The sequence below is a fragment of the Phyllostomus discolor genome, chromosome 6 (genome assembly GCF_004126475.2).
Source record: "Phyllostomus discolor isolate MPI-MPIP mPhyDis1 chromosome 6, mPhyDis1.pri.v3, whole genome shotgun sequence".
In the NCBI taxonomy this organism is placed as follows: Eukaryota; Metazoa; Chordata; class Mammalia; order Chiroptera; family Phyllostomidae; genus Phyllostomus; species Phyllostomus discolor.
The window spans coordinates 131,985,034-132,009,671 of record NC_040908.2 but is presented as its reverse complement, the minus strand read 5'-3'; the positions used below and the strand labels follow the sequence as shown (position 1 = coordinate 132,009,671).

At 34.3% G+C, this 24,638-nt stretch overlaps 1 protein-coding gene across 3 annotated transcripts in view; it reads right to left on the bottom strand.

Annotated features, from left to right (window-relative positions):
- Positions 1-24,638, bottom strand: part of FAR1 (fatty acyl-CoA reductase 1) — a 58,058-nt gene that overhangs the window by 21,294 nt on the left and 12,126 nt on the right. For 2 of the 3 annotated variants that reach the window (XM_028517712.2, XM_028517711.2), the window contains 6 exons: positions 16,691-16,886; positions 10,105-10,280; positions 4,811-4,990; positions 1,451-1,628; positions 299-343; positions 66-184 (listed from right to left, as the gene is read on the bottom strand). In XM_028517712.2, the coding sequence (XP_028373513.1) occupies positions 66-184; positions 299-343; positions 1,451-1,628; positions 4,811-4,990; positions 10,105-10,280; positions 16,691-16,879 (887 nt within the window). In that variant the 5' untranslated portion in view covers positions 16,880-16,886. Of the gene's footprint in view, positions 1-56; positions 185-298; positions 344-1,450; positions 1,629-4,810; positions 4,991-10,104; positions 10,281-16,690; positions 16,887-24,638 lie in introns of those variants that run through there. The other variant, XM_036029063.1, reaches the window with a different exon arrangement.

The window sequence follows — 24,638 nt, the reverse complement described above, 5'->3', positions numbered from 1 at the left end:
CAATAGCTCTGTTTTCCCTTCTCAGTTACCATATATTTACCAAGCAACACTGTCACCTCATATACCTATTAATTCCGGAGTACCAGGCTGCCGCAAGACTTGTGTTGACAACTACATCTACAGGAACAAGATCTGCAAGGGCATTGTTGGAGGCACGCATTGTTCGAAGAATTCCTTTCCCTGCCTTTGTTAAAATTAAAAACAACACCTTAAGATATATAAGCCAGAGTACATATATAATACAAAGATATACAGAAAAAATATATAGAACATTAAATAAATCAAAAGGTTTACTTACCGCAATAAAAAGACCACTCGGTCCATTAAAGTTATCAATCCATCCCTAATACCAAAAATAAAAAAAGGTAGACAGTTTATGAATATTATGAAACTAGAGATTTATTATGTGACATCTACAATTTCACATATATACTTGGTAATTTCTTTTAAAGACTAAGAATTAGACTATATTCTGGCCAGACTATTTCTCCTCATCCCAAATAGAAGCACACCTTCCCTGGGATTGCAAATAGCTAAGTAAAATGATTTTCAGGGGTTACCTACTTGAAACTTCTATTAACTCTCTGCAAGGAGAATTTTACAAAAAGGAATTTATACCTGTCAAAAATTTTTGCTAAATGAAGCCTGTTCAAGTTTGCTTTTATGTGATTTACTGATACAGTATCCTGATTGGGTGAAATGGTAAATTACCCTCAAAATTACTGAATAAAACAGAGGAAAATAGAATTGTCAAAGCTATACAAGGCATGCTACCACATACTACCATTATAGAAACCTAGATTTTTCCTAAATCAATTTATCTGTTAGCTTGTATCTATGTTTCCTCTTACTCCAGGGAACCACAATGCCTTCCTTTTCTAGAGCAAATTCTCATAGAAATCTCCTATCTTCCTTAGCTTGTGACCTACACAGGGAAGTCTACAACTTGGAAGACTTGCATCTTTTTGGTAGTAAAAAGCAAATGAAATAAGATCCTAAATATTCTCATCTCTATTCCCTTCACTTCTGCAAGGGAAGATAATCAGCAAATAATTTTAAAAGTCAACACATGGTAGAGTGTCAAAAGACCAAGCTTGGCAATTACAATGAAAAATATTCACATCACAACTATGATGCTGATCAAGACAACATCATAGTCTTCAGCTTTCAAATAAGATTTTTAAAATGTTAATGGTGAGATCATATGGTATTTGCCTTTCACTGCCTGGCTTATTTCACTTAGCATAATGCTCTCCATTCCTAAACACAGAGCATTAAATTAGAAATAAAAGTATCAAAGAAAGTGTCTCAGTCTATGAATGGAAACAGCTTTGTCATCTTATACCATACTCAGTGAATAATATCTGCTCTTAACTGCCAACTCTTTAAATACGGAGTTATGACTTTAAATTTTCAATTCCAATTGTTTAAAAGATTTCTAACAACTTACTGGAAAAGGTTCTTTCCAACTGGCACCAACAATTGATGGCCTTACAATTGCCACATTTAGCTTTGCTCCTTCTTGTTGTATAACATATTCTGCCAATGCTTTCGTGTATATGTATGTATTAGGTCTGTCGCCTATTAATTTGGGCGTGATATCATTTACTAGGCCATCATCCATCCACCTGGTAAACAAAGAAATTACATGCAAAAAATTTTCAGATATTTTACTATTAAAAAAACCCACTTACTTTGCACAAACATATGTGTTGCTGACTCTGATTTAACAACTTTTATTAAAGATATGGAAGTTAATCTTCCTTCCGTTATATATCAACTTTAAGTCCATATCTCTTTTACCAATCTCTATATCCAGAAAGGTATGAAAACTTAAGTGTTCTTTTCATAAATCATATGATAGGAAGCAAAGCTGATCTGGACTTGTGAAAATTTTTTAATACCACCTTGTGTGAATATTCATATAGGTCATATGTACTGGATCAGGGTTGCTACCCCAGACCTAATTACATTTATTTTATATGATACAGTACATTGATTCTATTCTTTCCTAAAGTCGAAAAAATCCCAAAAGTACATCTGGCCCAATAGGTTTCAGATTAGAAATTGTAGTTCTACATATACCCACTGAACACCATAACATATTAATTATATACCTTTGCAATGAACATACATACAATTAATAGAAAAGGTCTAGTGACCTCAATATTTAAGGTGAAGCACTGGAAACTGTATGCTCTCACTGGCAAGACTACCAAAAACTAGGGTAAACAATGAAAATAAATTGCACCATGCTATAAAAATTCAATTAGAGGATCATCTCCATCTGCGGTTATTCCTCTGGAACGTTCTCAGTAGTTTACATACCTGTGGTATTATGTGCAATATTTTGGTTGACACTTGTAGTCACCTTCCTCCACCCCAAACAAACCTGCCAAGTGGAGTCTAAGGGATTTGGCTATTTTTATTCCACTGCTAAGAAAACTTCCTTTCTATGTTCCCAGCCTTGTCACTCTTTTGTGCTGGAATTATCCCATCCCACTCACCCCTCCCTTTATACTTAACAGCAGCAGTCCAAAAGTTCCTGAGCAATTCCTATATGAAGTAGAAAGTCCACCTGTGGGCTGGTTCTGCTGGTTACGTAATTACAAACAGAGGAGAAAAGGGGCTTTTCAGTATCATTTGCTTTCAGAAACCGGGAATTTCTATTCTGAGGCCTTGAACTGATTTTTCCCCCTCATAAAATAGTTTGGTAAGCTAATTTTTAAAAAGAAATGCCATTAAGTATATTGCATTGCAGTTTAAAATTACCAATGAAACAAAAAATATTTCATTTTGAGTGTTACATGTTTTTAAAAATCAGATGTGATTGGGCACAAAGTATGAATATTTTGTTTCTTTAGGGAGAACATACGGAAAGGGTTTGAGGATTTGGGATAGGAGAAGTATTTTGCAGAGCTATCAATATCCAAATAATTTTTTAAAAAATAATAAAGGTATTTAAGCAGTAAAAAATTTCAATTAGTAACCTACTATCAAATCATAAAATTCCTCCAATTTTCTCAGTCTCTTAAAAAAAGGTCTATACTGATAATCTGTGAAAGGAAGGTTATATATTAGGTGACATCTATGGTCTTTCCCAGTCTGAGCATCTGATTCCAATATATTATGTACTTGTTTTCAGATACTTTTCCTTTACTGTCTATAAGGCTACGTGTACATAATTGTATACTCAGTGAATTGTCACTCTAATGACAGCCATATTAATTGATGAGAAACATAAAAGAGATTATCAAGAATTTTTCTGTATGTGGAAGAACTTTTCGTGTGTGAAAGGAAAAGAATACTTATAAAACTGAAGAGCAGTTGCTAATCAACTTAGGAAAAACTCCATAATGGAGACAACTTTGAGAAATGGAAGAGATGTTGCTACATTAAAAGAAAAACAATGAACTACCTAAATGGAAGGAAGACTTTAGCCAGTAAGCCTCATCACTAAAGTGTATTTATAGACCCAATCCATGAGTTATCCTAAAATTATCTGTTAGCTAGATTTCTTTGAAAGGAAAGAAGAAATAAAATTCTAAGGTTACATACTCTCTCTCTTAGCAACTTAAATATTTGGATATCCTAGCCATCAATAAAAGAAAAAATAAAAAGCTTCATTAACTTCTACTCAACTATTTCTAAAGATATTAAAAACTTCTGCCTACTAACCTGTGAAGAAAATGAAGTATTCAGAACCATCTAAGAAATGGAGTCAGAAAACAGTAACCAGGAAATTATCCTAAGAATTATCTTAGTAAACTCATAAACTTATTTTATTATTATAATCTGTCTACTTCCTCATGATTCACAGGAAAATCGTAAAGGAAAGGGCCTACATGCTTATTTTAGGAGAAAACTTGAAGGAGGAGCTAAGAACACTCTGTAGCACCCTTAGGAAAAGAATTGGGCTGAGAAGCCAGAGAATGATAACTAAGGAGATTAAAGTGGACAGAATCTTTGGGAAGAAAGAAGACCTGAGGGGAAACAGGTAAGAATAAAGGGGTAAAAAGACTACAGGAATATTATATGAGGATTAACAAATCCTCATATGAAGATATGATGGATACTGAAAGGTTTTTATAATTGCAGTCTATAAAAGTAGAAAGATTGCTTTTGCTGATTCTTAGTTGTTTCACTTAACAAGAAAGCACAGGCTGAATGAAGCACATGAAATCCTGGCCATGATATAAGCGTACTTCACTCACTCCATATCCATATATGTCTCATGCAATTAATTGTTAACAGGATCCGAGTCCTTGGAAAGATGACAAACAAGTAACACTCAAAGTATCAAAGGATCATGACTCCTCTGATTCTCTAATAATTAAAGATATCTCTACAGGTATATTCCACTGGACAAAATAAAAAAGATAATCTTTTAATAAATTACAATCTTTCTAATCAATAGGTAGTCATTAGTCCCCCTGGGTATCAAGTACTTAGTCACTAGGATTGATTGCCTGGAAAACAGAGTCCCTAATATTATGAATAAGTATGTTCAAAGGCCTTATTCCAACCATCACACCTGGTCAAAAGTGAAAGCTCCACGTTAAATGACACCAACAGTTGTTGAGATACAAATCTTTTATCAAAAAAACTGCAACTTAATAGATATGTAATAATTTTGTTGAATGAGATAAATGTGTATATATACATATGCATATATAGAGATATATACATGTGTATATGGGTAGAAAGGGGTGAAGAGGGAGAAACTGAAATTGACCAACAGATACATATCTATATAAACTTGGATCCAAAGTTTTAAGATCAAAACAAAATAAATTTCAAACAAACATACTCTAGAGAATCAATTAGTTTCTTGGGATCCACAGGAGGTGGATAGACTACTTCATCAATATGCTTTCGATTGCAGTAGGCATACGCTGTTGACACATGCATGAACACTTCCAGATTCTTCATTTGTTGTGCAAGGAGAATAAGCTCTTGTGTAGCAATCACATTTAACTGAACAGCATCTCTGTAAAAAAAAAAAGACAACAAAAAATTGGGAAGCTATGCCATTTATTTCTCCTGCTTAAAACAAAATCTTATTTCCATTAAAGATTTAGAGACAAGGGACAGACATTTGTTTCTTTACAACTAATCCCTTAGCTCAGATTTTGTGTATTTTATTTCAACATAATGTACACCATTCTATCAGAAATGCTTAAAAAGAAATATCTTCTGATTATAAAATAAATCTCATTAGAATTTTTAAAATAAAAGTACAAATTAAGTTTTTTTAATTACCCACAAATAAACATAGATCATTTCTGCATCTTTGGCTTTTCTGTATCCATTCTAAAGTCATGTTAAAATTCTTTTGCATCTTGATTTCATGATATGGATGCATTAGAATGTTCAAGTAATTTTAAAATGCTAATGCAGAGTCACCAATAAGCAAAACAAAAAGAACTCAGAAACATTAAATTATAATAACATATAACCAAATAAGAGCATGTTTATTTTCTTCTTTATAGCAATTAATCCAAACATCTTTTTAACACTAGTTAAAAAGAGGTGTCATAATAAAACGGGTCACATGTTGAGAGTTACATGCAAGAATCCAAAGTGATCTATATATTCCTTTCCTGAAATTTATTAGAAATGCTTCCACAAATACAAAAGTAAGCACACAGGAAAAATATCAATGAAGCATCATCTTGTAATAGCAATAGCCTAGAGAGCCCAAATACTCACTATGAATAAAATGATTTAATACAGTTGGTATTTTATCACAATGAAAGAATATAGCCATTAAAATACTTATGACAACTATAAAACATGGAAAACCTATATGAATATTTTAAAAATACATACATTACTAAGTGAAGCAAGATTAAGAATAAGACTCTGGAATAAGACCTGGGTTCAAATCCTAGCTTGGCCTACCTATCAGCTAGGATCAGGTGACCTGGTAAATTCACTCAAGTACCAAAGCCTCAATTTCCTCATCCTTAAATGGGAACAATAATGGAATCTGTCTAATAGGATTTGTATAAAATTAAATGAAATAAATAATTTGCATGTATTTAGCATTATTCCTAATAGAGTCCCCAAACAGGCATTCAATACATATTATATAAGGTAAAGAGATGGTGAGTACATTTTGCTTTCTATTAAACTTTTGTTTACAGCTTGATATTTGAAGGGGAAAAAAGCTGAAATATGCAATACCAGCAACACTACCATAAAACTAGCATGGTAGTATATTGTTACTGACACTGTATCTGATGATATAACTGATCCAAAAGAGACTAGGACAGAGTACTAGATGTTACAGAAATGATAGTTTTTAATCTAGTTAACATACTAAAATTAACTCAGAAGAAAAACTTGTTCTAACCCAAATTTTTCAAACAAATTAAAATTACCTAAATTTGCTGTACTAAGTGAACCTTACATAAATTACGCTATATCAACATGATGGATTATCATCACATTATGAAAACTGTAACAGGAAAAAATTAAAATAGGGACGTTATTTCTACAAGTAAAGTTGAAATTCTGTGTTTACATTTTATATAAAACCATATATGTTCAAAGATGGATCACAAGAAAAATTTTTTAAAAATAAAGTGTTTAGTACTTTCTAAAATTCTTACATTTACTTAACAAAAACATCAAGCCATTCTTTTAAATGGCCAGGATATATCACAGATACAATCTGGTCCACTTGACTATAAAGCAGTGCTTTGAAGTCTACTGTATTTGCAAAACAATGTTTTGGAAGAGGTATACAGAGAATATTCTGTTACAGGTTCCTAAGGACAGGACAGCAAGTTCTGGGTCACCAGGAAAAAGAAATAATTCACAAAAGGAAAAATTCCTGTGTCTTATTTTTCTCATAATTTAACAGTATCCAAGAGCTTATGAAAACATACCAGAAGGAAATTTTTTAAAAATAAAGTAATTGGGTTAGGATCTTACAATCATGAATGTATCTTTTTTCTTTCTTATCTCAACTGAGAAGGAAAAGCTGTTCAAATGGAAATGCAGCAGAAAAGACATTTGACAGAGAGGATACTATCCACTAGAATGCAAGGCAAAGTGTTGCTTTCTCTTTCATTTGCAAAACAATAGGGGTAAGGACAGTAATGTTTTAGGATCAGAACACAAAGGATATTCTGTTCCTGAGGATGGTGACAGAGTTTCTGGGTCACTGAAAATAAGGAATAACTTGAGAGAGGAAACACTCCAGAGCCTTTCTACCCCTCCACTCCTGCTTTCCCCCTCCCATCTGTACCTGAGAGCCCAAACCTGAAGGCATTTTGTGCCAACACAAGTAACTCTTAGTATCACTGCCAGGCTAATCACCTCACTATTTTACCATCATCCAATTTCTACTCTACTGAAATTCAGGCTAAGACCCTGACATATCAGACCAGAAAGCACTTAGTACTAAACAGAAATAATATTTTCATTATGTTTGGTTACCTGGAGTCATAAATGCATACTCCATAACCGTGGCTCTGGGGTAGGGGTGGGGATAAATGAACACATTTTTGTAATTATGGTCCATCATGAACACAGAAGAAACTACTTTTAGATAGACAGAGAGGGAGGAGGGGAGGGGAGGGGAGAGGAGGGGAGGGGAGGGGAGCAAAGAATGGGAAGGAAAGAAAGGAAAACTTGAGCTGCCAGTAAATTTTCTTGTTCACCTGTCTTCCAGAGACATGCTGGGTTGTTCAAAATCTATGTTAACAATACTTCTAAGACTTTTAAATTGGAGATCTCCCACTTTGCATGACACTCACTTGACAGTTTATTAAAAATGCAGATTGTTGGACCTCATTTTTAAAGTCTGAGGTGAAACCTGTGAAAATGCATTTTCAGTAAGTTCCCCAGGCCATTCTGATCTCCTTCCCCTCTTCCCTACCTCAAAAAATACTACCTAGATGAGACTTCATCAATAACTGCTGATTTTTAAAAACTTAACAAAGATATAGATAGATACAGATGCCTAGGGACCAATTAATCTTAGGATAGGGGACTCACACACCTGTAATTTAAACCATGCCCAAGGCTCTTGCTAAAAAAGTTATTTTTCAGTAATTCCTTATTTTCTATTCTATATTATGGTTATTTAAATATATTCTATTTCCTCTATTAGATTGTACAGATTTGCAAATAGAATCTGTGGGTAATTTATCTTGGTTTTTCCCAAAATATTGGGTATAATGTGCCATTTCTTATTTATGGGTTAACTTAAAAAAGTGGTTATAAAGAGTAACTGTTTTATAAGTAGTTATTACATGCCAATCTACATACAGTATTTTAGACTGTCTAGCCCAAATCTAATGCTGTAGTATCACCAGTAAAACTGCTTCATAGCAAACAATAATTTCAATGATGAGGCTTTGGTCAGCAAACATATATGCCTTGATAAGAAACAGAGAATAATAAATTTTATTTACTTGGCTACCCAATCCTCTATGGTATCTCTAGTAAAAGAAGAAAGAATAATCATGAAAAGATTTCCCTTTCATTAATAGTAGCCTTGCTTATCCCAGGAGAACAAAAAGAGAGAAAGAAGGTACCCTGAAAGTACTGTAGTTTGGTCTTCCTCATAAAGGCTAGTTTGATGAGTTTCACACCAATTAATGTTGTCTATTCCAGTGAAGACTATATATACCACAATTATCTAGTATCTATATACTTTTTTCCCTTGAAAACAATTTCTAAAGGCTGTGTGAACTCTTTCTTTTGGTTATGAAAAAAATTAAAAATCATAAAAGGCAGAACTGTGGGGGAAAAAACACCTGTTGGATTGACTATTTCATACTAAAAGCCTACCTGGAATTACACTACCCAAAGATAACTGGCAAGTATAGAAAGACATGTCTATAAACATATACACACACACACACGCATACACTTCATGAAAATATGATTGTACAATAGTTCTTATAAGATTCTTTTGTCACTTTTCAATCATGAATATGTAACAGCTGCATAAAAAGAACTAAAAAATAAATAATGAAGATTACTAAATAATAAAGATCAAAATTAAGGTATGTGATTCCAAAGCTCACCACCTTTCCATTACACAATGCTGCCTCAGTTTCCATAAGCATCATATAGATTTGCTTATACTATTACAGTTGGTAACAGCATTGAATAAAATAATGGATGAGAAAATATCAAATACCCTAAAAACTATAAAGCACTATTACAGAAACATAAGGGACTATTTTGCAGTACCCTCACCTGGAATATAGGCAAAACACATTGTAATGCTTTGGCATTTGAACTATTACATTGTATAATGTCAATTAAGGTTTATACTTCTATATTAAAGACAATGTAGGAGATAATCTCAATTTAACTAATCAGAATTTAATTGAAAAGCACTTTAAGAAAAAGGCCTTCAAGTAATTGTGAAACCTAAAGAAGTCTGCATCAATTTAACTGGCATAAGATCATACAATTTGATTAACATCATAACACTATATTTTTTAACATACCATCAAAAAGAATGCTCTGAATTAAACACCACTCTTTAAAATGCATATTTGTTAAATGTTTTCAAAATAATAAGCATTTAGAGTGTTTTTTCTTAAAACAGATATCTTGAAGGAAGTCCAAATTATTTTTTAAATTATGTTCAATTTACCTTGCCCCTAACACTGCTGACAGAGTTTTAAAACAAAAACAAGGTATGACTTAAATTTATAAGCTGTTTTACCTTACTCTACAAACCTGAGCCTAATTTTTAAAAATTTTCAGATGGACATATGTGGAGTAGAAAAATAAAGGTGCTGAAAGAATGGAGGGAAGAGGAAACAAACACTATTAGCTGTTCAGGCCAACACTCCCATCCAAGGGGAACTTTTCTTTCTTCTACTCCATAACTCCCATTTCTTGCCTTCCCCTGTCCCATAATTACATGGATGATAACTTCTAATAAATATACACTAGCTATCCAATATTTTTAAACTGATAACAAGAGAAAGGAAATTCTTTTCTCACCATGTAGGACACTGAAAGCTACACGTGACAGTATCAAAACAACTTGACTGAAAAATAGAGTTCTGATTAAATCTTTTAACCATGCAGAAGTTCAAATATCAGAGAAATACCTTTACTTACCTTAAATTTTCATTAAACCTTACTGTGGCTGCACAGTGGAATATAATATTGGTAGACTCTATGATGATCTCTTTATCTTCTTCACTAAGAGCCAGTTTAGGTTGGGTAAGTTCACTGTTGATTGCTACAATTTTCTCCCTAAAATCTGGATTTTCATCTCTCAACCTGTCAAAGAGCTATCAAAGGGGAAAAAGCAGTTTAGGGCAGCATTTTTGAACCTTCTAAAACCCACTATCATCTCCCTTTTCCCCATTGAGTATCACTAGTTTTAAAACTTCAACTATACAACCCCTAAAGTTCCTATTCTTATCATTCTGTATCAAAAACACCCTATGAGACCCACATTACTATCCCCATTTCATAGATAAGGAATCTGAGGAATCAGAGAGGTTAAGTAACTTGCTCAAGATACAGAGCTGGTAATTTGCAGAGATAAATTTGAACTGTCTACACCTTTGTTGATTATATTATCCCTCAGAACAGACCTAAGCAGTACAAACATCAGGACAGTGTTTAAAATGCTCATTCGGATTTCTAAAATTCAGACTTTACAAGGTAAAACTAAACAAGTAAATAAACAATTAAATACAATTTTAAGTAATAAAATAGGGGTAAATATTACAGTGCTATGGGACTGCCTAGGAGATAGCACTAACCCAACTTGGTAAAGACCTGAGATTATGAAGTACAAGATTAGTGTTTCCGGCAGAGGAAGTACCATGTACAACCACTGAGATAGGATTGATATATTTGAGAAATTAAAAACAATTCAGTAGGTTTGGCCAATGACTGGATATGAAGGATAGGGATGCAAACTCCAGCAGGACTGGGACAATATCTATTTGCTTAGCATGCAGGCCCTAAATAGCAAGACATAAATATTTGTTAAGGAAATAAATTCACTAGGTGGAACACACTGAAAGTAAAAGAAGTACAGTTATAAAGATTCAAATTTTTGAAGGTTTTTCAAAAACTGTTTTGTGAATGTTGAATATAAAGTGCTTATATGACACCCCGGAAGACAAATCCCCGGAAGACAAATCTAGTACAGGTAACTGGTTCTGTCAGTCTAGAGTTCAGGGAAGAGAGAGCCAGACTGATACAGATTTACTAACCACACACAGGTAGCTGATAGGTACAGACTATATAAAGCTTTTTCCAAATCTAATTTAAAACCATTCAGCCCTGGCTCGCGTAGCTCAGTGGATTGAGCGCGGGCTGGGAACCAAAGTGTCCCAGGTTCGATTCCCAGACAAGGTACATTCCCAGGTTGCAGGCCATAATCCCCAGCAACTGCACATTGATGCTTCTCTCTCTCTCTCTCTCTCTCTCTCTCTCTCTCTCTTTCTCCCCCTCTCTCCCCTCTCCAGAAATAAATAAATAAAATATTAAAAAAAAAAACAAAAAACACAACTATTCATCTAACATAAAACAGTGCTCAGTAATCACCGAACTGGACCTACTCTGAAGAAATCAAGGCCCAGAACGAAACTTTGAAGAATATCAATATTTAAGGGACAAGCAGAGAAAAAAGAACCCGAGGAACGACCAGAAAAGTACTTTTAACACCCTGAATACACACTTTTTATTTCATTTTTTTTTCATTCTCCCAGATTGCCAATGACCTTAAATTCCCCTTCCTATCACGTATCTCCACCAAGACATGATCATGCTGCTTCACAAGTTACATCACAACTTGATACTCTTCCCTTTCCTAGTCACCCTCTCTTTAATCAATACCATTTTCCCCCACTGGTACCCCAATTAGTCCCTACTTTATTAAGTTCACTGATGCCCTCTTTTATATACTTTATTCCCCTTCCAGAATTTATTTCAGGTCAACTATTTTAATTTAATCCTCACTATCCAATGTAGTTTCTTTTCCCAGAGACATTCCTATGAATCAGTAGCTCTCAACCTGGTGTAATTTTTGCTTCCAGGGAACATTTGGTGATGTCTGAAGACATTTTTGGTTCTCACAACTGGGAGGGTGGCGGAAGGAAGAAGCTGGCATGTAGTGAGTAGATGCCAGGAATGCTGCTGTCACCCTACAAAGCACAAAACAGCTTCCCATAACAAAGAATTATCTGGCTCAAAATGTCATTAGTGCTGAAATTGAGAAACTCTACCATAAAACAATGTCCCACTATGGTATATACTCTTTACCTATACTCTTCATTCCTCGGTCAAAATCACTGCAGGCTTCCCTAGAAGTTTCTTACTAACTTGAAGTGTATATTCCCTGATACTTGATATAAAAAGGACACATTTTACTGATTCATTAGCAGAGCAATACATAATGGAGAATGAGTGGCCCTGGGATTAAATGGCAGGATGTGGTAGACAGGAATTAAACACATAAGAAAAATAATATAATTTATGGGCTATTCTAGTGAAATATTTATTTAGACAAATATTTTTGGACAATGCATTTTTATATTCAATATAATGGCCATATGTTTAGACTAAACCAAAAAGTTCAAAGAAATTTTAGGCTTTAAGTAGAAGATACTTATTTTCCTTACAAATCACTGTGGAGATAAAGTTTTAGAAGCACTGCCCTGAGAACCCACAGTGGAGGCCCAAGTATTTCACATTATACTCAGGCCCTTAATTTCAACCAAGACATCAGCTTCAATAACTGCTCCTATCCAGTTACACTTGACACCTTTACCTTTACTCGTCCCTCTTAAAACCTCTCTAGACTACAGGCTCCATTTAAGTAGGGACTCTTTCTTATTTTTCCCCCGAAGCCAAACCCCTGCATCAAGTCAAATACCTAGCACTAAGGAGGCACAACAAATATTTTCTGAAAAATAAAAAATGAGTAAAAATAAATACTGTAATCAAAATTCCTTTTGGGGATGTGCCTACAGAATAAGATTCTTTACATGTACCAAATTTGAGCTTAAAGCATTCTAATAAGTTTTGTTTCTAACCCCAACTTCATTTTCTAAATCTTTTCTTTACTGCCAAGCTCAGGTTCAAATTAATTTTGGATGTCCGTAAAAGTCAACTAACTCTCTTCTAAAATACGAACATTTGCCCTTATTAGGTATATCCATAAAAATGTACCAGCAGACTGTCCCCAAATGGTCTAAACACCACTGTACACTCTTACTCAACAGCAGTTCTCAAGTACAGTCTAAGGATCCTAGGAGTCCCCAAGACTATTTTAGGTAATTTACAAGGTCAAAACTATTTTCACACTAACACTAAGACATTATTTGCATTTTTCACTTTCGTTCTCTCGCAAGTGTAGACAGGAATTTTCCAAAGGCTACATGTGTCATGACAACCTTACTTTGATGGCTAATGGAATGTGTGCTTGTATATTCTTTAAAATTTTGTTTTAATTTCTACTAGGATAAATATCAATAAAATATTTGAAGCAAAACTTCACAAAACAAAGCCTCTTTGAAGTCCCCAATAATTTTTAAGAGTGCTAAGGGGTCCAGAAACCTAAGGTTTGAGAATCACACTGCCTTCAATAAATAAACAGAATCTGTTAACCTATTTGGTCAATATAAAAAAGTAGCCATAAGGTAATGATATCAATCTGCACTAAGCTGAGGTCAATTTACCAATTCAATGTTCTCAAGAGTTATAATTAAAAGTCCCTGGAAAATAAGCTAAAAATTATATCACGTTTTTAAAACATGTTCTTACACTACTTTACCAAACAGTTTTCATTTTAAAATAATAGGGAACAGAGATCAGTCCATCTTCTCACCTAACTCCCATCTTACTTTTAAAAATAAGAACCTGGAAACTTCATGTGATAATTCTTTGAGTTTAAAGTTAATATCAGCTACACTTTCCTCATGTGTTAAGTATAAATATTTGTTTGAAGCCCTCTATCTCAAGTTAAACAAGCAAAAATTTTAAAAGAATAATAAACTAGCAATTTTATATTTTAGGAGGCAGAAAGCTCACCTGGAGAGGAGTGTTGGTAGGGAATATCCTAGTACTTAATAGTTACTTTACATGCTTTATACAGTCCCAGTAAAATAAAAATCAGCGTTTGTCCTGATGCTCTTTCCACCTATCAAGTAGTTCCCATCTCAGAGCCTTTGCCCCTACCATTTCCTCTGCCTTGAACAATCTTCCTCCACATTCCCACAAGGATTCTTCCTCACTTCATTCAGGTCTCTGCCCAAATGTCACCTCAGAGAACTTTTCTGATCATCAAATCTAAAGTAGCACCTCTATCACTTTCTATCCCCTTTACCTGCTTTCCTTTTCTGCATAGCACATATCACTACTCAACATGTTATTTATTTGTTAACCTGTCTCTCAAACTAGGAAGTAAATTCCCCAAATGCTGGGACTTTATTTTGTTCACTGCTATAGCTCTGGTAACCTGAACAACCCCTGATACATAGCAGGACTCCACATATCTTTGTGACAGGATGGAGGAACACAAGTGCATGAGAGTGTGTGGGGCAATGGGGAAGAATGTTATAATGTGTTACTAGCTATTTGAGTTATACTATCACTGAGTAACACTCAAAAAAGTAGATCATTTAAAAAAAAATCCAGAGAAAATTTGTTTTTCCAGAAGTAAGAATTATTTATAAAGTTTTCATGTGGGGACAAATAGGATTAATAAAGAGTGGAGACAAAGGTAAATACTTTTATTAGTTAATTCCATATTAATAGCATCAAATAATTTATTTCTATACTTCACAGTTAAAACCATGTGGTTTTAAGATTACCTCTTTATGAGAAAATAAAAATATAAGCAAGAAAAACAGATGCTCTAAACATAAGTGAAGTTTACCTTTCTGAACCGGTTATATTTGAATGGAAATCATTCCCAAACAAATACCTCAGTAAACATTCTAAATATAGTTTAGTCTTTTAACTTATTCCAAGTCACCATGTTAGTATTTTTTATATTTTATTATAATGCTGTGATATTAAGATCATTAAAAAGTTATATTTAAACACCCCCAAATTTCTATACGGGTCTGATTTTTTTCTTCCTTTTTTCTCATAGTTGTTCTTCCATTATCATACTTTATCACTCTTAGGAAATATGCTTCCCATTAATGCCCTAACCCATAACTTGACTCTTCTTCCTGCTGTGTTACTTCTGTTATTCCCTGCCCTTCACACTCTTTTCTGCTCTTTGTCATCTTCTCTTCTAATTTTTGTCAACTTGGATATCAACTACCATTAGCTTTGGGAAATTAAGTTAATATCACTCAGTGTACCAACTACTCTTGCAACTAGTAAGCTATGCAACTCTGAAGACTACTTCTCCCATTGTACCACAAAGCCTTCTTCCATCATCTTTCCCTTCATTTCTTACCTTTTGGGGAATGTTACATAGTTGTAAAGTAATAGGGATTTGTTACCAAGTCATCTGTGTTCTCTCCAACATCTATAAGCTACGTAACTTCAAATAAAATTATAACCTCTGAGACTCACTATCCATATTTGTAAAATGGGATCTATCAATATCTGCCAGAGTTCAGACACTGGCCCAAACACTAACTATATGTATGACCTTATAAATGGGAGTAACACCAGACCTACCTTAGAGTTATTGTGATAAATACATGAGGTGCTTTGCACACAGCTCCTGACACAAGTATTCAATAGTCACTATTAACTACTTTATAGATTTCTACTAAAAGATCAAAACACTGAAAAATAAATCTTGTCTAACAAATTATTTATTAACTATAAAGAATTGTTCATCTATAATTCATTATCGTATCTTTTGACACTTTTCAGTAATCTTTCATTGATTCAGAGGTCTCTGATATTGTTTTTATTTTTTAAACATAAGTCACTGAATGTTAAAAGGTACCACATATCTACCCAATAACTAAAATATTACATAGCTAACTACACTAAACTTACTATGAATCAATGTCAGATAAATTAATTCATTCTGAGAGAATTTAAAAGCTTATGATTGTAAAATAACTTTACTCCAGCTCATTTCCATTTCTTCTTAGCAATATAGGGATAAGCAAAAGTAGGTGTGCAGTTATTTGTATGGAAAATAATACAATTAATAAATAATAATGCAAGAATAAACTGTTCCACGTACTCACTAATGTAAACCTACTTTTGCCCACCCTTGTATTTTCTAGTTTCAAAATGTATGACATATTCTTGTATCATATTTGACCCCTCTGTCATCATGTTCTTGTTTGTCAAATGGGAATAGGTGACTTTGCTACCCTCTAATACTGTTCTAGGGAACAATCGGTGCTAACAAATTTTTAAGTGTTATGAAAGCACAGAGTCTCATAGCACAGGAGGTCACTAGAAACTATCTCTTAATTATTATATTCTGAAGTCTACTTGAAATACTTAGTAATCACAAATAATTTGCCTCACATTTTCTAAAAACACAGTCTATATCTACCATAAAAGCAATGTGGAACTTGTTATAAAATTTTTCCCATCATAAAGAAAAGTTTTTTTCTCCTACTGATCACATCATATCCAGTTCACTGCCATTCTGTAGGGTACCTTTTATTAACTTTTTTCAGGATACTGAAGAAATATACACACAAACACCACACTTTTTTTTCTTCTCCAAATGATTATTTTCCACACTTACCTTGCCACTAATGACTTCTTCTACTCGCTCTTGCGATGTCTGTCCAGCTTTCTGCCTCACCAAAACATACACTAAATTCACCTTAGGACAAGACCTCAGCAACTTTTCCAGAAGTACTTTCCCTAGGAAACCGGTAGCTCCAGTAAGGAGAACATTCTTGCCTTCATAGTATTCTGGGATTGAAACCATTCTGATCCTAAGGAAAACACAACAAGTAAACATCAATTCAAAGATTTACACTCATCCTTATGTATAAAATCTCCTGGTATTCAAATAAATATTTTAAAGGACAGGCAAAAATCAAAGTTCAGTGTTAACAAAAAGGAGACTTTATCCTTGGTTTGCTGCAGTAGAGTAGAAAATAAGGAACTATAACAACAGTTTCCAATTTGTGTGTTTTCCCCCTGGATCATCTCAGACAAGTCACTCACCTTCTCTGGGCCTGGGTTTCTCTAGTACAGTTTGTACTAAATGGCGCATAAAAAGCCCTTCTAGCATTAAGAACTCAAACCCTTATTTAAACCTCAGTTAAACCCGAAAACGAATGAATGGTGGCTTTCTGTTTCCAAAAGGATTTATAACAGCAAATAGAGGTCAGGAGCAAGACTCAATTGCCTAGCTTGTATGACACAGCAAGGTGTCATATTCACCTATCATCATCAGTTGAAACAAGAAGAGGTAACACTGCATCCTTTCTCCTACGTGTTAATAGTGACATATCCAAAAGGTGCTTCAATCTCCCTTTTAAAAAAGCCATACTAGAAATACATGGGCTGACTTCTCCTCCCTCCTCAAATTCCACTGCAATAACAGAAAGTATGCTAAGAGAATGAACAAACAAAAGAACCATGATAAGTGGAAAAAAACAAGATGCAGAAATATTCATGCAGTATGTCACTATGCAAAGCTCAAACACATTCAAAACAATGCTCTTCATTGTTTAGAAATACACACAGTATCAATAGATGCATAAAAAAGGAGTGCAATACAATCAGAAAAGAATAAAGAACTTCAATTATATTTGTTTTATTTAAGCTGTGGAGTAGATACATGTGTTTTATGTCCAAATTTTTCATATTATAAGAATAAATTGATGACAATTGAAAAATAAGAAATAGCCCATCATCAAGCAGGGAAGGGAAGGAAGAATTTCTAAAAGAAATAGATGAGACTAATTGGATAAAAAAGCCATAGCAGAAGAAATAACAATCCAATCAAAACAAGCATAGGCAAGGACTATAAGGAGGCAGGAGCTGTCCCAACTTCCTAAATAGAAAACACCAAACCCAGGAAAATAAGGCGAATTAAGGGAAATCAAAGTAATTAAAAGACTGCTCACAGAAGAGGAGAGCCACTCTTGACAGTCTTACTTCCTGTATAAACTTTGGTTCCCCAGGCTCAGTATCCAGATCTGGGAAGAAGAGCATTCAGCATGGGGGTGTGCTAGGTATAAAAGAGATAAAAGAAAAGTATGGCTGAGCCTAAGGGTGTTCCAAACATAAACAAATGGAGGTAGCAGAAGTGGGGGATCAGGAGGAAGGAAACAAAAACAACTAAAAGAAAAAAGTCTTCACAGCACTGGAACCCCAGAATAGGTTTTAGGTCCCCAGCCTAACTGGCTGCTACTGGCCCTGAAACTCATGCAGAGCTCTCAATCTCCATTTGGAGAAAAGTTCCTTGGGAAAAACAGACCTCAAAATGCTAAGAAGCCAAAGTCAACTACCAAAACCAAACCATCTTAGTCCTTTGTAAACATGAACAGATAACCAAAGATCACTAGATATCTCTGAAATACTTACCAAATAAGAGGGACCAAAGTGAAAAGCGACAGAATTGACCACAAAGGAAACTAAGGTAATGAAAAATTTTAAAAGAATTTAAATTCTAATAAATATCCTCCAAGCCATTCATAAGAATATTGCATCCATAAAATAACCAACTACTATGAAAAAAAATATATAAGATAGCACTTGGAAATCAGAAATTCAGATGTACATAGGAAATTTGATAAATACACAAACTATTAGAATTATCAAGTGAATCTGAGGCCACTAGATACAAAATTTACATAGAAAAAAACATATTTCTGTATTCCAGCAACACACAGAAAACAAAGTAAAAAAAATTATACCACCTATAATACCATTTAGAATATCAAGAAATTATGAAAAATAGCAAGTACTGATATGAATGTGGAAAAATTTGGAATCCATGGACATTGCTGGTGAAAATGAATATAAAATGGTTCCACTGCTGTGGGAATTTGGTGGCTTCTCAAAACATTAAACACAATTATCATATAACCCTGCAATTCTACTCCTAGGTTCATATCCCAAAAGAACTGCAAAGAGGTACTCAAACAAGTATATATACGTAATACTTATAGTAGCACTGTTCACAACAGACATCTATCTTGGGTTGAACCTACTTACCTATTTGGTTCTGTGGTTTCCTCATCTGTAACACATAAGTAGCATACCCACCTGCTCCCCATGCTTTAATAGTGTTTGTGTGAGAACTAAAGGTATTAACGCACACAATTACATTTCCTTATTCTTTTTCCCCTTACATCTTTGACAGTGATTATCAGTATGATCCCTAGGTAGTCAGTCTAATTTGTAATATTTCAGTCTAAAAATCTGTAATTGTCCTTTTTTCATCTAGAATCATTTACTTATAATTTTTAGAATAGAAAAAAAATGTATTACCAAAGACTAATAGCTATTTTGTCTTTGGATATATATTGCTATCTTTACATGGATATATACTCATTTTTTAATTTTGGGGGAAAATTAATGATTTTAGTAACAGCAGGCTTAAACCAAACTTCTGAATAGTTGACAAAACAACTGATAAGCAATACTTACTAACTAGCTGAAAGAAGGGTTAACAAGCCTTTGAATGCTTCCTAACATAAAATGCAATATTCCAAAATACTCCAATTGACCAGAAAATAAAGTACATTATATCAAAGAGAAAGGGCCAACTCCTGTTAATATATAAATAGCATCCACAATCTCATTTTTTAAAAAAGACCAACAATTAATTAGATGGGTGAAAGATATAAATGGAAATTAAACAGAAAAATTACTAATGGCTCTTAATCACTGGTAAAGATGATCAACCTGACTCATGCAGAAAAATGCAAATTAAATTGCCAAGATTCCTTTTTTTCACTTAAAGAGACAAAGACTAAAAAACAACTGATAAATATACATAGGGAATAAAGACTCATATTGTTGGTGGGGCTATAAATCAGTACATCTATGGGGATGGGGTGGAGAGGATCTGGCAACATCTATCAAATTCTAAATGCCCATTACATTTGACCATGCAATTCTATTTCTAAAAATTTATCCTGAAGCTAACTTTCACATGTGCAAAATGATGTCTTCATTGTGACACTGATAGCAAAACACAGAAAACCTAAATGTCCACCAACAGGAGACTGGGAAAACAAACTCTGCTTCTTTAAAAAAAAAAAAAAAAGCCCTGGCTGGCGTAGCTCGGTGGATTGAGCTCAGGCTGCGAACCAAAGCATCGCAGGTTTGATTCCAGTCAGGCCACATACCTGGGTTGCAGGCCACAGCCCCCAGCAACTACACATTGATGTTTCTCTCTCTCTCTCTCTCTCTCTCTCTCTCTCTCTCTTTCTCCCTCCCTTCCCTCTCTAAAAATAAATAAATAAATAAATAAATAAATCTTTTTAAAAAAATTTTAAAAATTAAGTGGTTTAACATATATTGTTATGGAAGAGTATTCATGATAGATCTTTTTAAAGATTTAATTATTTTATTTTATACAGAAGGGAAGGGAGGAAGAGAAGAAAAGAAACATCAATGTGTGGCTGCCTCTCACACACCCCCTACTGGGGACAGGGCCTGCAACCCAGGCATGTGCCTTGACTGGGAATCAAACCGGCAACCCTTTGGTTCTGCAGGCTAGTACTCAATCCAATGAGCCACACCAGCCAGGACACATTCATGATAAATTTTTTAAAGTGACATGTAATAATGTCTGATAATACCACCTATGGAAAAGGAATAAAAAAGATAGTAAGAAAAATAAGTATGCTTATAAATACATTGATTATTTCTGGCAAAAAAAAAAAAAAAAGGCCAAACAATTGGTAATTTGGTTGCCTCTAGAAGGGAGAAATGAATAATGAAGGAACAAAAATGAGGGGCAGGTACTCTTCAATATATACCCTTTTGTACATTTTAAAATTATGTACTATATGCATGTTTTATACACTTTTTTAAATCACTATATTTGTAAAATACAAAAATCAGAGGACTCCAAAAGAATATTTAAAAGGACAAATGTTCCCCTCAATTAGCCAGTCTCCATTGTCTTCTGTATTCTAACAATTTACAAACTCATTTTCATCTGTTACTAGGGAAATAAAAAAGTCATACCTTTTTTAAAGTGAAAATAAGACTAGCATTGTGTTAAGGATGCTAATCTTTACATTCAATTTTCATTCCATTTCTTCATTAGATGGAAAATCTATTAGATTAAAAACCAGATGATTACTTAACTATGAAATTGTTGATGAACAGGATGCTAAGAGGCTGGATTTCCTCAATGGAATGTGAGAAATTCATCCATCCCCTCCACCCTGCCAAGATAATGTTGATCTTGAGGTCGGACGCCCTTCCTTCCTGAGAGATCAGCTATGTTCACCAGTCAAGTACACAGACCTATCAAATACAATTCTGCAGTGAAGTCTATCTAGACTTGCTCTACCTGTGTTTCTTTCTGTACCAGTATACACTGAACACAAACAGTAAAACCTAACTAATGGCATTTCTAAGGAATCTTAGTTCCTTGTTTTAGCCGCTACAAAATTTCCACCACCTACAGCTACAGGTCCATTTAGTTGTCTTCCTATTAAAAAACAGGTTCCTCTGTGCCTTCAGTGTGTAAACAAACCCAAACTCAAATTGAGATAAACGGTCTTTTATATTCCTTAGATTCTATGTCTGAAAGGATTTTTTAAAACTTCAAATATCCTTAAAAGAAAGAATTCCAACATCTTCTAAACCAAAATTTGGCAAAAACTTTCTGTAAAGGGTCAGGTAGTAAGTACTTTCAACTTTGTGGGCCATACTCTGTTCTGCCATTTGAGGCACAAAATCAGCCATAGATATTAACTGAATGGGAACAGTTATGTTTCAATAAAACTTTATTCATAATAGGAAGATACTTTGTTGGACATAACTTGCCTTCCTTGTCTAAATAATGATTTCCAATATTCTACATTTAGAAAATGAACTACAAATGAGAAAGGCATCAATGGGAAACCAGTATGGTCTAAAAGTTCATTGCCTATGATTTCAGTATTACTAGAGTTAACTGTGCATACCATTATAAAATGGACAGTAAATACCTGTTTGAATAAATAGCTTCAAAAACAAGCTAGCAAATGAACTCCAGGCCTCAGAAATATAGATATACCACAGACTAGATACAAAATAAAGACATGACCTATAGCCTTTTCAAGGCATGTATAAAAATCTGTTTTCAAAGAAAAGCCCATTAAGATGTTCAGGAGTAAGACGTGGAAAATATTTTGGAGAAAAGGATATAAGTAAAGAAGAGCACGGAATATAATCCTCTCGCAGACTCAGAAACCCTGAACCACTACCCTGTTCAAAAAAATTTTTGATACAATAACCAAAAGATAACAGAATTTAAAGGGGTCAATTTATAAAGGTCTGTTTATATACTGCATACAGGTCTAAAAGAACCTATATTATTCTTCTCTACTGAACAGTATGTTATTTACAATTCTGTAAATTATAAATTTATATTTACAAAGATTATATATGGGAGATGGGGTGGGAATAGATATAATGCATAGTAAATATCACATAAATATGAAAATCACCAAGAAAACTGCATTGAATTATAGCAACCATGAAGGAATTCTATGTACGAGGTCTGTCTAGAAGGTATCCAGATATATAATATGAAAAATAAAGACATTTACGGAAGAATATACAAGATATAAGAAACACTGGACATAGGACAATGATGCCTCAGTCCCCTTCAAAGTAGGCACCTTAGGACCTCACACACAGTTCTCCCAATCGCCATCACCTGCCCCTTCATATTTTCCTCAATCTCATCCCTTTCAAAAGTGATTTTAGTTTTGGGAAAAGCCAGAAGTTGCAGGGCGCCAAATCTGGGAAACTGAGTCACCTGCATGATTTGATGTTTGGCCAAAAAACTCTGCTCAAGACATGATGCAGGACTGACTGTGTTCTCGTGATGAAACTGCCAATCACCAGTTGTCTATAGCTATGGACTTCCGAATCACCTGAATAGTTTCCGCATAGGAATGTTCAAGCTTAACGCAAAATCTGATGCAGACTTGCTGCTCTCCTCACTCTGTCATTTTGAATATGACAGGCACACAGTATACATGTTCATTCAATGGCATCTACCAACCCCACTGACTAGTATAGTGAAGTCATCACTGTTTATACATGTGCATTCCAATCCACTCTCTGGTTGCCAGGTTACATCAATGTCGCATAAACTGTTCTCATTACATTAACAATAGCTGGACCTTTTCCAGACAGACCTCATGTATATACCTCTCCTTCCTCCTTCCTCTCCCATCTTTTGTATGTCTTTCCACTGCAAGGGAAATGGGGATTAGGTATCTCAAACCCATGGCAAATAATAACTGTCTAATCCAGAAGTTCATGAACAGGTGGGGTGTGTCTCTAAGAACATGTTAAAACTCCATCCAAAATATTATTGAAAGTTTGTATGCATATATTTATAATCTGTATGTACATGTGTCCCTACCCAGGCCTGTAGCTCACCCTTATTCTAGGGAGAGAATTCACTGCTTTTATCAGATTCTCAAAGGGGTCAATGAGCCTAAACACTTTAAAACTACTATCAAATTTTTATGTATATTGTGTGTGTATGCTAGAGGGAAGGGGGACAACATGAAGAGAAGAGCGCATCATGGGCACTGATTAAAAACCCCATTTGCCTCTAATTTGGAGTAAAAATGTGTAAATGGTTAAAACACAATTATATCCACTTCCCTTGAGGCCTGTTATGGGTGGAACTGTTGTCCCCCAGAAAGAGATATTGAAATTCTAACCCCCTACACCTCAGAATGTGAGGTTTTTGAAGATGTAATTAACGTAAATAATGTCACACTAGAGTAGGTGTCCTTATAAGAGGGTCATATGAAGACACAGAGATGCAAGAGGGGAACTCCATGTCACAACAAAAGCACACACTGGAGGTAGATATTGGAGTTACGCATCTAGAGGCCAAAGAATGCCAAATTTGCCTACAAAAAAAGGTAGGAAGAAACAAGGAAGGATTCCCTTACAGGTTTCAGAGGGAGCATGGGTTTTTTACTTCTAGCCTCCAGAACTGTGAAACAATGTATTTCTGTTGTTTTTAGCTACCCATTTTGTGGTGCTTTGCTACAGCAGCCCTAGGGAACTAATAGAGGGCCAAATAGCACAGTAACTAAAAGTAAGGCACTGAGTAAAAGGCCTTCTAAGCATGATGCCTATGCTCTCATGCCATAGTAAATATATCATGGACACTTTCCAATATACATGACACAGTTTCAGTTACCAAAAGGCCCTCTTACTAAATACCTAAGATGGAATGGCTTTTCCAAATGAATATAAGAAAGAAGGTAGAAAAAAGTTGATATATAAAGGTAGAAGATCAAAATAAGGTTAATGTTCAGATCCCAGAACAGGTCATTCAGGTTTATTCCTGACTGTAGTATCTGTACATTGTCAAATCTCAATAGTTACAGATTCAGAGGGAAAAAGGGGGGTGGAGGGGTTCTGATTATCTTATTGCTATGTACCAAAAATCACTCTAAAATTCAGTATCTTAAAACAACAGTAATCATTTTATTCTCTTTCACAATATCTATAAATTAGAATTTGGG